The 17,832-nt window shown below is 40.1% G+C and overlaps 1 protein-coding gene across 3 annotated transcripts in view; it reads left to right on the top strand.

Moving 5' to 3' along the window:
* LOC125319955 (transducin-like enhancer protein 4) overlaps nt 1–17,832 on the top strand; it is a 98,359-nt gene that overhangs the window by 39,251 nt on the left and 41,276 nt on the right. For 2 of the 3 annotated variants that reach the window (XM_048291789.1, XM_048291787.1), the window contains exons 7-8: nt 15,473–15,677; nt 16,077–16,093. In XM_048291789.1, the coding sequence (XP_048147746.1) occupies nt 15,473–15,677; nt 16,077–16,093 (222 nt within the window). The remainder of the gene's footprint in view (nt 1–15,472; nt 15,678–16,076; nt 16,094–17,832) is intronic. The other variant, XM_048291788.1, reaches the window with a different exon arrangement.

Raw genomic sequence — 17,832 nt, 5'->3', positions numbered from 1 at the left:
GTACAGAGATTTTATAGGTGTGGGCAGCCAACAGTGTTTATATTTTATAACTGGAGAAGACAGGCATAACAACGAAACAAATGGCTGTTCACACTACATAAAAAAAAGGTGAGAAGTCATAGCTTAATAACACATTATTCTCTTGTATAATTATGCAGCTGGAGCAAGCAGTTGTTTAAGTTATTCTAATGAAGACACTACAACTGTACTTCCTATCTTTTGCGTCCTCCCAAATGCTTTTTCTTCTGCGTATAGATTATACATAAAAGTATTTTCCTTTTTTTTATTCAGTGTATCAAACACACTTTGAAATGCTAATTATTCCATTTACTTTCATTAAAATTCAAATTGCTGAATGAAGATGTGGATAAGGGTCGCTGAATAATCAATCTGAAGTGATGATATTGCTTCAATTATGCCTGTGTCTTTTAACAAGGAAATCAGGACTTTCTGATCATTTCTGACACTAATTTAGAGCAGCGGTCTGATTGTAGCTTGTTTTTAATAGGCTGTTTCTAACTCTCTTTTGTATACCTCTGACCACAAGAAAGCACTGGCAGTCAATTAGAAATTATAAATGAAAAAGAGTAACCTTTGTTTCCTCTGAAGTGCCCGTTAGAAAGAAAGAGGTGAATCAGAGCGCATCGTGTAGAATCATGAATAACATTTGTTGTATGTCTTTTACGCTCCAGTGGGGAGAGTGGGAAATGAATAATTTCCCAATTAGTTTTCATTACCTAACCAAAAATATTGCCTTCTATTAACATTCTTTGCATAAAGTAAGTAGCTAAAGGTTGGCTTCTTTATGAAAGAAGCTTTTATATGTGTGTGTTGCATGTGCATTTGTAGCATGCGTTTATAGTTGCATGTATGGTTTTGTGTATACGTGCACACGCACATCCTTCACAGTCTACCTGTGCACATTTTTGCCATTCACCTTTGTTTGGATTAGAGAGACTGCAAAAAGCAATTTGAGTTCTACTAAAGAAAGCAAATGTGAAGTGTGTGATGTTAAAGATACTGGCTATCGCACTCATCATTTAAGTTTATCCTGCTTTCATGAACCACTAAACCACACAGAATAAAAACAAACAGATGAGACACTTGTCTGGGAGCCTGGCAGTAATTCTGTTGGTCTTCCCCCACCTGACAGAAGTAAATTTTCTTTTCTCTTCCTGTCTGAGTTTGTCTTTTCATGTCAGCTGAAATTCTATTGTCTCAAACTTCTCTAAACTATCAGACTTTTGGGTTTGTGCATTAAAGTTGGCCAGCCCTTGCCTCCCTGACAAGTCTGATTTTTACCTTGCTCTACTGCCTTTTTTCTCTCAGCTGTTTTATGTTGACTTAGGAAATACTGTGTGTTTCTCTTTAATTTAAGAAAAACAGGAGCAATATGGACTGAAGTTGGGTCTTCATTAGGTTTAAAGAGAAGTAATCTCATGCAATCTTTTAGAGATTAATTTTTAAAAAATGGAATAAAAAGGAATGCAAGCTATCTAATAAGCTTAAGATCACGTTGTAAGAATATCCACAACAATGTTATGTTCGCACTTAGAGAGATTTAGAGTCTGAAAATGTAGTGTGGGGCTAGAAAAGGCTTATCATACTTTCTAAAGTGAATACTGATAAAAATAAAAAAAAGAACATAATTGGAAATCCTGATTATGTTATCTTACGTTATTTTTCTGTTTGGTAAGTCTGACAGGGTTTGTGTTCTTTTAACCCTGTGGTATTTTAAAAACTTCCAATGTTTGTTTAACCCATTGAACTATGTATCAGACAAAACCAGAAGCAGTATTTTGAGTTTCAGAAATAAAACTGCAGCTTAAGTTTCTCTGTGTTTTGTGGGCATTCTATTCAGTTCAGTTCACTCATGCTAAACTCCCTTGGTTCGAACAGAGCAGCTCTGGGTTTGATTTAAAAGTGCATGCTACCAGAATGGAGTGTGGCACAAGAAAAGAATTGAAGGTGCACAGATCATATCTCTCTTTGTGTTTCACATGTATATATTTTTGTATGAATGTGCTCTGATTTAATGGAATCTGATGGAGCACCTTTTAACTTTGCAATATTATTCTATCTTCATTGGTAAATGAACCAAATCACTGATCCGTGCAGTTTAAATGCAAAATACTGAAGTGAGCCCAGAACCCAGAGAGACTGCCTGTTCTCCTGACAATAAACTAGTTATGTTTAATGGAATGAAACACAGTTATAATGACTTCTTTCACAGGTCATGTTCAGTTTAAAACTGTTGATGGGCTCAAACAATCATTTATCATCTTCTGGAGAGATGCAGTGAGAAAAACTAAACCAAAACTGGGTGTATCATAAGCATGCTGCAGGAGGACTGTAAATCTGCAGGCATTCAGACTCTCTGATGTTTGCCGTGGACAGTGTGGTGCAGCATTCTTGCTCAGGGCAATCTGTAGTGCACATTCAGAGCTGCTTTCCAGGTTGGGTGTTCCAGGATGAGCAGTGTGATATATCTGGTTGATCTTGTCATGTGTCGTGCTGCCGTGTTTTTGCATTAGAATCTGCAAGATCGCACTGTTGTAACAGAGTTCAAATTGTTGCCTTAAATCAGTAATATAATCTAATTAGGAATGATGTTTTCTTTTCCTGTATTAATAAATTGAGTTGTCTAACTTTCTTAAAATGTTGGGGTTTGTTTTCTTTAATCCATTATACTATACAATTGGAACATGCTGTGTGAGTGTGGTTACATTTTAATAAGGGAACCAGGGAAGTAACTTGTAATATTTTAAGAATTTTATCTGTTTAAAATAGTCATTTTTCTACTACAGTTGGGTAGTAAGGCAGAAATGAAGGCCTGTGTGGCTGCTTATCACATGGAGAGAGATAAATGTACCAAAAACTTAAGAATGGGTATGTGATGGTGTTCAAAGAAAATGCAGTTTAGCACGAGAAATGCTGAACCTCAATTTTTAGCAGTGACATTTTAATGATAGGAAGTCTGCAAAATTATTTGCCATCAATTGTGAAGGCAATAACAAGCCTTGGTGGTTTTTCACACCCTCTGTGTTAAGTGCTTTCAGAATGACAGCGTAAACTGTGTTGGAGAACTCCAAGGAAGTAAAACTGATTAAAATGTTCATGCTTGAATGGTGCTGATGGAATAGTTCATTTGGACTTTCTCTACCTCCTGCAGCTCAAGCTGAAATATTAAAATTCAGTGAATTTAAATCTCTCTCCCCTCAGCTCAGGAAAAAAACATTACATTTTAATAGGTTTTAAACTCATAATTCATTGGTTTGGAGCAGCACTATTAAATCTATTTAAATATTACTTGTATTACTAAGGAAATGATTGAAATAATTCTTTTTCTTTACCATTCTATGCATCTGAGTGAAAAAAGAATGGCTTTGGTTTAATTTTTAAGCATTTTGTTTTATTATGCCACCTTTATTATCTTCTTTAAAAGTAAGCAAATGGCAGTTACTGGAAGAAAGGACTCCGTCTGTCTTGTCACATATAATTACTGTGCCAAAATGTTCCTTCTTAAATGCACCGTTTGTCACAATTTCTACCCTGTGTTTGAGGCCAAGGTGCTTGTTTGACCCCTCTCAAAAGGTCCATAATTTTTGTTTGCTTTCAAGAGAGTGATTGTTTTACAGCTGTGGAGAACAACAGCTGTTTAGGAAATAGGCACGGAAGCTTTTGAAAGCAGTGTGGTGCAGATAAGTACACACAACTTGAAATAAGAATTGGCGTCAGTGCCTGCCATCATTGCCATGGTGCCTTGTCCAGGGCTGCAGGTGCCAAATGCTGCTTAACATGCAGAGGCATCTCCTGCTTCTCTCAGATGGTAGCTTGTTTCTGGCTCCTGTGTGTACGGGTGCTGTGAGAAAGAGTGAGGGTTTTCTACTTGAACCAATACACACAGTTGGTATGGAAAAGTCATTCCTGGCCAGTGTGTGCATTCAGAAATGGTACTGGCAGTTAGAACAAGTGTGTTGTAGCATGGGGACAACAGTCTCTTGTCTCTCTAGCCCTTCTGTATTGCTCCTTCAAAGGTGTGTTAAGCAGTGGTTGAAGCTTTAATTCTGTAAAACAAGTTGGTAGTCTGCTGTGTATTGTACACAGGTTGTTAAAGTGGGAAGGTGACAGCATAGGCTGATTTAATAGCTATGTACTTCAAGTTGTGTTTATTTGTGTATCCTAAAGAAATGTTGAAAATTGCTCCCCATTTAATTACTCTTGTTTGCTGATTTTATATTGAGTGGTGATATGGTCCTGCGAATATTTTGCCTAGTGCCTGAAATGATTTATAGAAGGAATTGTTGATATAGAAGGCTTCTGGGTGAGCACTTTTGATTTTCAGTTATTCACCTTAAGTCTGGCTAAGTTAAAGACATCCTGTTTTTTGGTTGCAAAGATCTGTTTTAGAGGAATTTGTCATCTTGTTCCCTTATTCCCATATGCCAGCTTCAAGAGAGAGCCTTGAAGGTGAGGCCTAATTTAAATAAATCTCTTCAGTATGCAGCATCATTTTCATTTAAAGAAACTGAAAATTATCTTTTTAGGGATTTTTGAGGGAATTAATTGGAATGTAAATAATTTCCAGGTTCCATATTTACCAAATAAAAGGCTCTGAGGATGGATTTTAAATACTGTTGCTGCACTTTGAGTGGGCTGCCACTGTCTTTTGCTTTTTGTCCTATTTTCAGTAGCTGTGGTAGCTACTTGAATTTGTATTGGTCTATCACTATATGAGCAGTCAGTAGTGTTGCAGTGTGAAGTGCCAACCACTTACGGCATCTCACTGCCAATGTGCTGGTGCCAGAGGCCTTTGCTTGTTATGCTTAAGTAAATGCACATGACATGTGTGTTGTGGCTCACACACTCTATCTCATCAGACAGAAGAGCTGACTTTAGCCTCCATGTTTCTCAAGGTTTTACAAACCCTGGACTGAAGCTATGTGACCACCGTATCTTCTTTGTTTTTTAAATTAGGATTAATCAGTGCAGATGTGAAGAGTCCAGTGGAGAATTTTCTTGATATTCTGTAACATGAACATATGCAATATTTTATTTATGACTTATATTTGTATGGTTTCACGTAACACACAATAGAAAGGAGACAATACTGTTGCCAGCGGGGTCTGCACTCCAGCAAATGTTGCCAGAAGCTATTGCCAACCAAATACAGATGTGCTGTGTTCCATCTTGGTCTACTATATGCTGTGTATTGCATTCAATGATGGCCTTATACCAGTTCTCTGGAAAAAAAAGGAAAACTCTGTCTGTTTGGTTTTAAAGTATTGTGAAGGCAGGAATTTCCCAAAACACTCGATTGCAAAATCAGCAATGTTTATGTACTCAGTGGCAATACTGTCTCTTTAAATAGGTATCCTTGCTGTACAGTATAGCCTAAAGGCAGCTGCTATTGTATCATGGTGTCATACTGCAAGAGTTCTGATACCACCCCTAAACAAGATCATATATTTGCCACCTAGACTTCCTCCCAACCACATTTTGTAGGCTGCTGCCTACAAAGCAGCAATGAATGAGAACCAGGACTGTATTGTAGAGTGGATCAGTTAAGTGTTTGCATTCTTCAGGTAGGTGAATAGTTCTTTTCATGTCCTCTGTCTTAAATGTAGGACAAAACAAGGGCTCTAGAGCTTAACTGGGATGGACACTAAAGTACTGCATAAGTAGAGTATTTCCATATGTTAAGTCCATCCATGAAGAAGGAATTTAGGAGGTCTTAAATCCTTACATTGTCTGATATTTCAGAACGTTTGATTTTTATTAGTAAGACAGTTACTTGCTTATTGCCTGGTGAATTTTTCACAGTCATATCCTTGGGTATATGAATGCATCACGAGCACTGATGAACTAACTCAAGTAATGTTTGTGGAACACGGGAATACTGCTTTCCCTGTTACACTTTTTAAAGAGGCTAAGGCAAAAAGAGTAAGTGGTCCTTCCACAGTCTTGGGGCTGTGATTTAAAGCCAGGTGATTTGATCCTTGTCAAGACCTTCCTTTATCAAAGCTGCTGTAACTGCACTAAAGCAAAACAAACCACTTTAAGTTTCAGTTTCCGGGCTAATGGGCACTACATTAAAGAGACAGAATACTACATCTCTCAGTGAAATCTGCTTGGAGAGAGATAATGGTATCCATGTGTCCTAACACCTGGGAAAGAGGCTACTCACCTCTGAGAAGAGCAGGCATTGCAGGTCCTGCATAGGACCACAGCTGCACCAGAAATGGCTGTCTTTAAAGATACAGAATGGGTTGGAAAGAATAGATCAGTCTGCACAACCCAGGTTTTTATCCGAAGCAAAGACAACTTGCTGAAATCCAGCACAGTGTGTACCTGTGTGTTGTAAGCATGATGAAACATACTGTTAACAGAGTTAAGGAACCTCTGCTTCTCAGTAATTGCTATCTAGAAATTTGAGTTGGTAACCTTATAAGATGCATTAGAGAAACAGACATATGAGGTGCCTAACATGCGTCTCTTTTATGCTGATATTACATGGCTCTAAAACTATACCTTGTGAGGAATCTTAGAAGTGAATTATATTTGCCATATTTGAAAGCTCTGGTAATATAATTGCTTATAGATTTAGCCACTTGAATCTCTCTGTGACCAGTGGCATTGCTTAACTTCTGGCTTTTATTATTTGATTTGTGATACATCTCAGATGGTAACTTTTTCACTTTTTAGCCCAGGGTTTCAGAAACTTTTTTACTGTGGTAACCCTAGAAGATTATTTAGAAGTCTGCTGGGAAAAGCATAGACATTGCTTTCATTTCTAAAGAAAATGACCAGAATTTACAAGGTCACAACAGAGATGCTGCCTTTTTACTGTTAGGCCAGAGGAGAAAAAAAATCTCTTCCCAGTGTCTATGGGTAGGATGTTAATGGAGCATTTAGTAAATAAGGTACCCGAAGCAGTGTGTGCCTACTTAGTCAGAGATTAATTTTGCCATCAGTTTATACGTAGCAGAAAACACCCATTTGCTGCCATTGTTATTTTTACACTGGTCTGTGTGAAAAAGTTTTGAAGCAGAGGTTTGTTATGTCGAGGCACATATCACACCACTAGCACTCTTCATGGCAAGACCTTTAGCTTACTGTTCGTGCTTTCTGCCTTCTCTGGCAGAAGATGTGGATTTTCTTTACCTTAGATAGAAATTGATGGGGGAGAAGGAAGAAGAGAGTTTGTTTGTTACATGATTTATGCAGGAATTTCTGCCCTTTATTAAATGATAATAGAAAGTGATTCTGAAGAGTTTCATTCTTCCTCCCTCACCTCCAGTGTGAAATTGAGATGAAGTCCTGCAACCAGAAGAAGGAACTACTGAACTCTAAATTCTGTGGGAAGGTGAACTTACCTTTTGTAGAGGTCTAGGTTTTTCCCTTATTAAGATTCTGTCCATTTTTTTGCCATGAATCTTTTACTTGTTAGTAGGTTGTATTAATTTTTTGTTGTCTGTCTATGCTGTTTCACTGAGTGAAAAATAGTCGTAAGAGTGGAAGGGAGGACAAATGGTGAAACATGTATCCTGACAGATGTTCCCATATATATGATTAAGAATGGAAATGTGCTCTGCATATATTGCCTTTCATGCCACAGTATGATTTGGGAGATGACTTTTTGTTCCTAGATCACTTAAAAGGTCTTTGAAGCAATTTGAAGAGATATGATTCTGATGGTTTCTTTGTTATTTATGTAGGAGCTCTAAATGCTCCTCTTCTGATTAATGACAGCTATTGATTTTTTTCCTTCCCCCCATAGTTTCCTCAGTGGAGCTTGCTTTCCTTCTGTGGAATCAGCATCCTCAAAGACAGAAATTGCTGATTCTTAGAGAGCAAGTAGCCTGGCATTTGATTCTTAAAAAAAAAAAAGCATTGTTATGATCATTATTTTTATTATTAGTCTGCTCCTTATTCTCTCTCCTTTTTCATTGTTTTTCATTCTTATTCCTGGATTTTTGTTTAAGGTCTGTATTCATGCCCCTTTGTGAACAGCCACATCCAAATTTTCTAGTAGATCAGTTGCATCTGAGCATTTAAAGTTTCCACTAATCTCTGATACATTTCGTAGAATCACAGGATTTTTTTATGCTGGAAAACACCTCTTAAGATCATCAGATCCAACCCTTAGACCAGCACCACTGTGTTTACAATTAAGCCATGTTTCCAGGTGCCACATCCAGAAGTTTTTCTGAGCACTTCCATGTATGGTGGTTCCACCACCTCCCTGGACAGCCTGTTCGATGCATGACCATGTTTTCAGTGAAGAGGTTTTCCTAATATCCTCCCCTAGCACAGCTTGAGGCCATTTCCTCTCATCCAATACCTAGTTGCCTGGGAGAAGAGACTGACTCCTGCTGCACTGCAACCTTCTCTCAGGCTGTTGTAAACAGATAATGTCTCCCGAGCTCCCTTTTCGCCAGTCTAAACAGCCCCAGCTGCCTTAGCCGCTCTTCATAGGACTTGTGCTCCAGACCCTTCACCAGCTCTGTTGCCCTTTTGTGGATACACTCCAGCCCCTCAATGTCTTTCCTAAATTGAGGGCCCCAGAACTGAACACAGCGCTTGAGGTGGGGCCTCAACAGTGTGAATACAGGGCAATGATCCCTTCCCTGGTCCTGCTGGCCACACTATTGCTGATGAAGGCCAGGATGCCGTTGGCCTTCTTGGCCACCTGGGCACAGCTGGTTCATGTTCAGCTGCGTCAACCAGCACTCCCAGGTGTTTTTCCACCAGTCAGCTTTCCAGCCACTCTGCCTTCAGCCTGTATCACTGCCTCGGGCTGTCATGACTTGGTCTTGTTGAAGCTTATACTGTTAACCTTGGCTCATTGATCCAGTCAAGAACCCTCAGTAGAGCCTTCCTGTCCTCCTCCCCAGCATGGTGTCATCTGCAAACTGAGTGAGGGGGCACTCAATCCCCTTGTCCAGATTGTCGATAAAGATGTTAAACACAGCTGTCTTCAACACTGAGACCTGGGCTGCCAGCTGATGTAACTCCATTCACCGACACTGCGGGCCCAGCCATCCAGTCAGTTTTTATCCGGCAAAGAATGCACTTCTCTTTACCATGGGAAACCAGTTTCTCCTAGAGAATGCTATGAGAAAAGGTGTCAAAGGCTTTACTAAAGTCCATGTAGACAACATCCACAGCCTTTCTCTCATCCATCTGGTTGGTCAAGCAAGATGTGCCTTTCACAAACCCATGCTGGCTGGGCCTGATTCTCTGAGTGTCCTGTATGTCCATAATGGCACTCAAGATTATCTGTTTTGTAACCTTCCCCAGCACTGACCTCATATTGACAAGTCTGTATTTCCCTGTATCATTCTACTGGGCCGTCTTGTAGATGGGGGTCACATTTGCTAACTTCCAGTCTATTGGGACCTCCCTGGTTAGCCAGGACTGGTGGTAAATAATGGCAAGTGGCTTGCTGAACTCTGCCACCAACTCCCTTCATACCCTTGGGTGGATCCCATCTGGCCCCATAGACTTGTGTGCATCTAAATGGTGTTAACATGCTGCTGAACTTTTCCTTCTGGGTTATGGGTGCATCATTCTGCTCCCATCCCACCTCTCAGAGCTGGGTACTTGGAGGACAGCTGGTGTCATTATCAAAGACTGAGGCAAAGAAGGCGTTAAGAACCTCAGATTTTTCTTCATACTTTTTTACTATGTTTCGTTTCCCCCTACATCCAGTAAAGAATGTAGAGTTCCTTCAGCCCTTCTTTTGTTGCTGATATATTTGTAAAAACATTTTCCTTTTCTTTTTTGGCAGTAACCAGATTAAGTTCCAGTTAGACTTTGGCCCTTCTAATTTTTCCCCTGGGTAACCTCATGATATCCTTGTTTGTCCTCCCAAGTTGCCTGCTCCTTCTTCTGAAGCTGATACATGCCTTGTTTTTAAACTGAGTTCTACCCAAAACTGTTTGTTTAACCAGGCTGGTCTTCTTCCCCGTTTGTTGACACAGGGGTAGAGCCTGCTCACGTGCCTTTAGATTTCCTTAAAGTACATCCAGCTATCCTGGACCCTTGTGTCCCTCAAGATTGCCTACCAAGGGACTCTCACAACTAGTCCCCTAAATAGGTCAAAGTGCCCTTCAGAATTTCAAGGCAGCAGTTTTACTGATTCCCTCTTTCTCCAGGAACTGAAAACTCATAACAGTTTTTGATTGCTGTGCCCAAGATGGCCTCTGATCACCACCTCTCCCACTAATCCTAGTTTGTTCAAACAAACAGCAGGTCCAGTGGGGCACCAGCCCTTGTTCTCTCCCTCACCCACTATGTGAGGAAATTGTCCTCCAGGAACCTCCTGGACTACTTTCTCTCTGTTGTGTTGTATTTCTAGCAGACACCTTGTAAGTTGAAATCCCTTAAGAGAGGAAGAGCTTGTGATTGTGAGAATTCTGCCAACTGTTTATAGACTATTTCAACTGCCTCTTCATCTTGGTGGTCTAAAGAAGACTCCCACCAGGATATTTCCTTTTACTTTGGGCACTGTAATAATTTTCAAACTGATCACTCTCCCTTAAAAGAGTAAGGGTAGTAGTTTATTCTACTGTACAGCAGTAGCACTGTTTCTTTATGCAAACCAATTATATGGTATATACCCATATAGCTCCAGAACCATTCCACTGGAAGAACTGATGTATGACTCTCTTTGTAGGCTGTTTTGCTGTCTTGTATCATAACATCAGAAAAACTTTTTTTTAAAATGTCTGCCACCAGAGAGAGAACAGTACAAAGGAAGTACAAATAGTGCAGACGACATCAAGGGTGTGAACAGGCGTGATAGATAAAAATTCATATCATCTTAAGTACACTCATAACTGTGTGTGCCAGAGGATTGCCTTTGCTGGTTTCCAAACCATTGACATTGATATTGTATACTCTGGAGCCATTGTTTTTATGTCTTTGTTTTCTCTTCATCTTGGGTTCTGTTTTGTCTGTATGCTGTCTTACTAAATGATTCGCTCTGAGCAATCAACCACAGCACCTAACTCATTTCAAACAAACAATGAAGCTATTTTATTCAGATTTTTTTGAGGTCCTAGCAGTATTGCAGGTATGAGTAGTGAACATGTGTATAAATACAAAAGACAAAATATCTTTTTGAGACATTAGTTGTTAACATTAGAAATGTCTTCAGATTAGAGTAGTATGTTCGGGTTGTTTGAGTAATAGCTGTGACTTTTGAGGGTCCGTAAGAGGGAAAGTGGTAGATTACTGCAACACAGAGCTGCTTGGAAAGTATCCAGTAAAAACTTGAACTTCTTCCAGGAAAATAGGCTTTGAATGTGCTGACTATAACAAGAGAGCATTTGAAGCTAATTTGTTAGTGGGTTTGTTACCACATTTTACTTTAAAGTTGATCTCTTAAGATGTGTTGGGAAAAGAATTAAGCTAAGTGTCAATATTTAGAATGGTGGTTCTAAAAATTAGTGTTACTCAGATAAAAACCTTCAGCAAATCCTTTTTACCTATTTGTGTAGATGTGACTTTGGAGTTACTTTATTCCTTACTCTAGACGGCCTAGAAGAATATACAGAAAAGAAAATACCATTAGTAGCAGCCAGATGTTATCTTTATTTGACATGTGTTAATGTGTTTTGAAAGCTTTACTTCAGTTTTTACTACTCAGCTGATTTAAATGATCATCTTCCTAAACTTATTACTAAAAAGAATGCAGTCTTCTTTCTTGGCTTCTTTCTGATTGCTGTGTTTACCCTGTGCTCTTATATTTAGTGTGTGTTGAATGCTCCTTAAAAACATTGCAATCTATTTTGTAACTCCGTAGGGTGTATTTCTTGGTAGCTAACTGTTGCTGGTTTTATTTTCAAATAATTCTGGAAAATTTACAGCATCATAAAGTCTTCCTTTCCAAGTTTTCACCTATTATGCATTAATGCTGAAGATGTATGCTTGACTTTATGCATACTGTAGTCAACTGTGGTGGGATTGTCTAAAGTTAGCCACATGCTAAGAGTTAATAAATAACATGACCAAAGATAACAAATTAAAGAGAAGATGAAGAAGGGAAGAGAAGGCATTACAGCAACTTAAAAAAAATTATGTGATTGCTCAGTTGGCTCATTTTCAGGCTTTCCTTGCAAGTTTTTAAATTGTGTCAGATTTTATGATCTAAATTCATCCTACAGGCAGAAACAACTGTGAACTTTCTTCCGCAGTGGAATATTTCTTTGTGTGGTGAATATCTATCAGTTATCTTACTCCTCCCTATCTTTGGCATTTTGATGACTCGAGGAGATCACCTTTTTTTGCCACTTTTGTAGCACTAATCTGATGCCTAGTGGGCTAAGGAATTGCCCATTTTTATATAAATTTCCATTTAAACAAACGGCTGCATGTAGGCCGCCTGATGCTCACCAATGACACTCATAAGCAATGGAAAAACAAAGTCAAGCTGTCCATATGTGGGTATTAGAATACACTAATTGTTTTAAAAGGTTTGGAAATGGCAGTCAGAGATATCACTTTGTCTTTACCTTCTTGACTAAGCCTATTAGCAAACAGCACTAATTACATTATTATATACTTTTATTTCCTTTTCCTCTTCTATGTTTTGAGAGCAAAAGCCTACTCATTGTTTCACTTGAATTTGCTTCCTTTCTGGTTTTGGCCCAGTGCCTCATTTTTGGTGTTCAGCATTGCTCCTTGTATTGGAGGAGGTCATAGTCTTTCCCATACCAATGCAGTCCTAGTCCACAATCTTCCTCCTGTTGTTGAAATTTTACTTCCACCCCATCTAACAGCCTGCAACAATATCATCCTTGTGTGGCACAGGCATGTGGGTCTCTGCTGGAATTTTGGGTGTTAGCTTAGACTTGTTTAACAGTCTGGTTTTCATACCAAATAATTTTCTTTCTGCTGCTACAATGTGACTGAATTGCACCAATTTTCTGCTCTATCAGTGAATGACACTTTGTCACTTCTGAGGCCATGTTCTTGTAAGTTTTCAGGTTCCCATCCCTTTTAATGGAAGAGCTTGGTCTCTTCAGAAAAGTTCTCTGTGGCCGGAAGGCTCTGGGTTTGGTTTTTTTATTCCCCACTCTCTGCAGTTATTTTCAGAGCTCTCTGTGATTCAGTGAAAACACATCGATTCTTGGCCAAGAGGGACTTGGGCAGCCCAGCTGTTCTGGGTGATCTCAAGCTGCTAGGCTACTACTTTTAAACACCATATTATGTCTTGGAGTCATTAATGATATTCAGTACATCCAAACTTCAGTCTGTGCTGTTGTCTTGCTGAGCTATGTAGAGAGATTCCCAACATAGAGCAGTAAAAAAGGGGATTACATTCACAGTGTGGTTTTCTTCCAGCTCTTTGGAAGCCATCCTATATCAATAGAGGAGGTCATATAATGCAAATTGGGTAGGTCAGTAGGCAGGTCTGTATGGATTATACAGTAGTGTGCAGTGATTGTTCCTCTTCAGTTGACAGTGTAGTAGTTAACAAGGGGAAAGCTCACTGTTGATATTCTCAGGCTCTTCTCAAAGTCTGTGATTTAAGCTGCTGGCAGATTCAGACAGAGAGATCTTCTTGCAGTGGTTTATAGCACATTCTCAAATAGGAATGGGAGATTCCTTGTTCAAAATGATATAGCAGAACACACTTTATGTTGTTTATCGCTTTTCTTTTGCTCATTCTTCTCCTCCCTCCCCAGATTGAGCATGCCAGATTGTTGTAAGGCAGCCCCGTTCAAACCCTGAAGCTAAGCAATACACTATTTTCTCCTGCTTTGTTTCATTGTAGTTAATTTAATATTCTGAAGAATGAAGCATACTGCCATAAGAGCATCAAGCAAGCAAAAAGGGTTTGATACATTTTACAAGAAGGAATACCTGTTGGAATGACATGGGTTCGCAAGCAGGAAAAAGATTGAGCCTTTCCTTCTTCTTCCACTTGGAAGAGTATTCTTTCTGGGTTTTTGTTTGTTTAGTTTTGGGTTTGGTGTCTACCCCCCAGCTTCTTTTGTATTTTTACTCCCCCATACCTTTCTTTTAGATCATTCCCCTCCTTTCCCTGGCACTGATCTGGATTAGATGACTTGTGTATGCCACTGCCCCTCTGATTCCACTGCATGGGGTTTATTTCCAAGAGGAAGAGAAGGATCTCTACTTTCAGGGTGGGGTGTCAAGGGAGGTGTGTGTGCAGTGTGCTGCAAGGGTTATCTAGCGTGCTGTGACTTGCAGCCTTTTACTTTCAGCTCACCTTCATGTAAGGTCAGTCTCAAGTCTTAGAAGTTTAAAGTGGAATGGTTTTATGCAAAGCAAGTTAAGTTTTTATTTGTTCTAAAGTTCTGTATACAGACATGCAGGTGGGAGAGAACAATCCTAGAGGACTTGGGATTTGATTTATCCTGAGCAATAGCTGCTAGAAAATGAAAAGAAAATTTCAGAGGTAATCTGGTTATTCTGTGAACAGAAATTAGTCGGATGGTTAAGGTGTAAGCCTTAGACCTGAACAGATCTCTCTTGGGATATATTTAACTAAACTTTTTCACCTGTTTGGTTTTTGTTGTTGATTTGTCAGGGTTTTTTTCCCCTGCCTTCCCAATGAATAGCAACAGTCTATCTACCTCACAGTGGTTATGCAGCTCTGGTTGAGGTCAAGCACTCCAATTTGAACCTCTCAAGGGCTTTCTCTATGTGTTGCCAGTGTACTGGTAAAAATGACTTTAAACTCTTTGTCAGTGCAGTTACTGGTGCATGCATCACAGTCCCACTCAAATAAACCTGTCACAACACAGAGTCAGCAGCTAGAGAAGAGTACAAGGGCAGGCCTCTAGCTTTTCATTCGAGCATCACTAAACGTGCACAGAGTGCCCAATTATTTCAGCATTATTGAGCAAGCCTACAGGAAGACCCAAGCCTTGCTACATTAGATTTTCTTTAGTAATTTGCTCAAGTACCGCTGAGGACACTTAAAGGACTTAAAACGGTGGCTGCAACCAGTTTCCTTTTCTGGATTGTTAATTCAGGTTTTCTCTTTCAAATTAACTTTCACTGCATGCTGTGCAGTAGCGCTGGGAGAACTGTTTAACACTAATTTTCTCAATTTTCAGCTTTTTTTTTTCATTATATAACTGCTTTTACAGTTACATATGTTTTGATTAGATGCGCACATGGTGTGTTTCCACTAGAAAGAGAAAAGTGTAATACCTCTGTCAAAAAATAAAAAATTCACCAAAATGGTAACATTCACTTGCTTTTTTTATTTTTTAATTTTTGTTGTTGTTTTCCTGTTCAGCCTGAGGTTTTTCCATATCAGTCTGAATATGTTTTGTCCAAACATATGGACATTTTTAAGGATGTTTGTGAGCATTAATATCTTGGATTGATCAGATTCATTGATTGATCAGTCAGTTGATGTAGGTGATCAGTCAGACAATCCCCAGCTCCCTGAACAAATTCAATATCTGTGTTTTGTTTTTCACAGCAGCAACAACTCCAGGCCCAGCACTTGTCACATGGACATGGTCTTCCCGTGCCGCTCACTCCGCACCCCTCGGGCTTGCAGCCTCCAGCCATCCCCCCCATTGGCAGCAGTGCTGGTCTCCTGGCACTGTCCAGTGCACTGGGGGGGCAGTCCCACCTCCCAATTAAAGATGAGAAGAAGCACCATGATAATGATCACCAAAGAGGTAGGTGCTGCTAGATGAGTGTGAGGCTTCGTTTCCCTTCTTTTTTTCAAATTCTCCTGTTTAAAACAAGCGAAGGGGAGGGGGGAGAGGAATTTTCAGAAGAGTTCCTAGCTGATTACTTTAGTGTTTAGTATCTAGCAGTAACCAGAAATTGTGTTCAAATGCTAGAAATACAGTTTTATAAATCTGGCTGTACAGCATTAATAATTAACTCTACAGAAAACTTAACATCTGTGCAATTTATTATTTAACAGACATCAAGATTCTTTCTTCGGAGTATGATAAATGTATAATTTTATGTAAACTAACTAGTGCTTTTCTCTTTCTCTCTTCCCCCCATGCCCATTCTCTGCCACCATCTCTCCCCCTCCTTACGCACGGGGGCTGCTCTGCATGCAGACAGAGACTCCATCAAGGTAGGATTCCATTTTGTAGGTGCAAAGGGTAGCTCGACAGGACTGCATGAATGCTGCATTTTTCTGAAGTGTGGCACAGAGTGGTGGAAAAAGTCACAAAGTGGAACTGGGTTGTGATGCTTGTGTTGATGGGCAGCACCCTGCACAACCTGTGTATCACATTTAGGCAGTGGCTGGTAGTGGGGCAGCTGGGATTGCAAGCAACATGCCAACCAGTGAGTTTGCTGGAACAGCATTGAGGCTGTTCTTGGATAGAAAGAAAGGTCTGCCCAAGGTCTGGGTACAAGCTTTTAAGACAGAAGGAGTAAGCCAGTAGTCTTAAGTCATTTGCAGGCTGTAAATTGTAATTCTGATATTTAATGCAGTTGAGAAAGGAGAACTCTGTTGCTCACAGGGGAGAGGTGGGGTGCTACATGCTGTCTTGTAGTTGAGAGGAGTGAGCTGCCCTTCCCTCTACCCTGACGAATGTTGCACTGGGGATTCTGCCTTCCTTTTCCAAAAATTAATTTTCAGGTTCTGAGTGACTCAGCAGCATACCTGTATCCTGGGTAAGGTAGTGTTCATAAGTAGATGTAATAACACACCTTGTAACTTGGAAAATCTTGAGCATTTAGTAATAGATATGATTCAGTGCTATGTGATGCTTTTCTATACTGATGGCCACCAGAGTCTCTCAGGGACTCCTGGAGTTTTAATGCTGCAGGTGGGGAGATGTGTCTTAGCCCTTTTCTCTTCCTTGATGGGCCTGCTCTCCTAGTTTGCAGTTTTCAGAAACACAAGATCAAGCCTTACTAGGTGGTGCTGAGTGTGAAATGAAAGAAACCCTTGTCTTAGAAATGGCAAGACCTACACCAGCCTTATTGAGCACTTAGAAACAGTTTGTCAAGTTTCTAGTGGTGCTTTTTTTTTTAGGAAGATACAATATATCCTTCGAGTTGGGGAGGTGGTGGAAGAGATGTTCACAGCACGAGTGCATTAGACAAGATTAGCAGGATCTTGTCAGGTAGATACTACCAGTGTGCCTTTGACCGTGTTGGGAGGAGCATGGTTCTGGGCACAGGCTTTGTCCATACCAGAGACCTGTTCAGCCAGGGCTGACACTAGGGGCCATGCCCCTGCTTCTTTGGCAACTACAGGTGGGGATGTGTCCCACAGCCTGTCCCAACACATCCATTCTGCCGCTGGCAACCCTGACATGTCCCAGCCAAGTGCAACTGAGCTGGTAGTTGTCAGTTTTGCTGTTACCCACATGGCTCTGCATAACAACCAGGAGCTGACAGGAGCTGTCAGTTTTCACAGTGACCAGCAAAGGCACTGAAGCTGTCTATCTGCTGACATAAGACAACAGCATGTTGGATTTCACAGAATCACAGAATCACCAGATTGGAAGAGACCTTCAAGATCACCAAGTCCAACCCATGCCTAACACCACCTCAACTAAACCATGGCGCTGAGAGCCACATCCAGTCTTTATTTAAACACATCCAGGGATGGTGACTCCTCCACCCCCCCAGGCAGACGTTTCCAGAACTTTTATCACTCTTTCAGTAAAAAACTTTTTCCTGACATCCAACCTAAATTTCCCACTCAGCCTCTTTATCATGAGGGCTGGAAACTGCTACTACTGCTTTAAGCAATGAGGCTGGAGAACACATTCATGATGATTTCCCTAGAACACCCACTCTTCACTGTGAACAGATAAGTTCAGTCCATTTTCCTTTTTCCTGCACTCAAACTGA

This window comes from Corvus hawaiiensis, chromosome Z (genome assembly GCF_020740725.1).
Source record: "Corvus hawaiiensis isolate bCorHaw1 chromosome Z, bCorHaw1.pri.cur, whole genome shotgun sequence".
NCBI lineage: Eukaryota > Metazoa > Chordata > Aves > Passeriformes > Corvidae > Corvus > Corvus hawaiiensis.
This window is presented reverse-complemented; position numbering and strand designations above follow the sequence as displayed.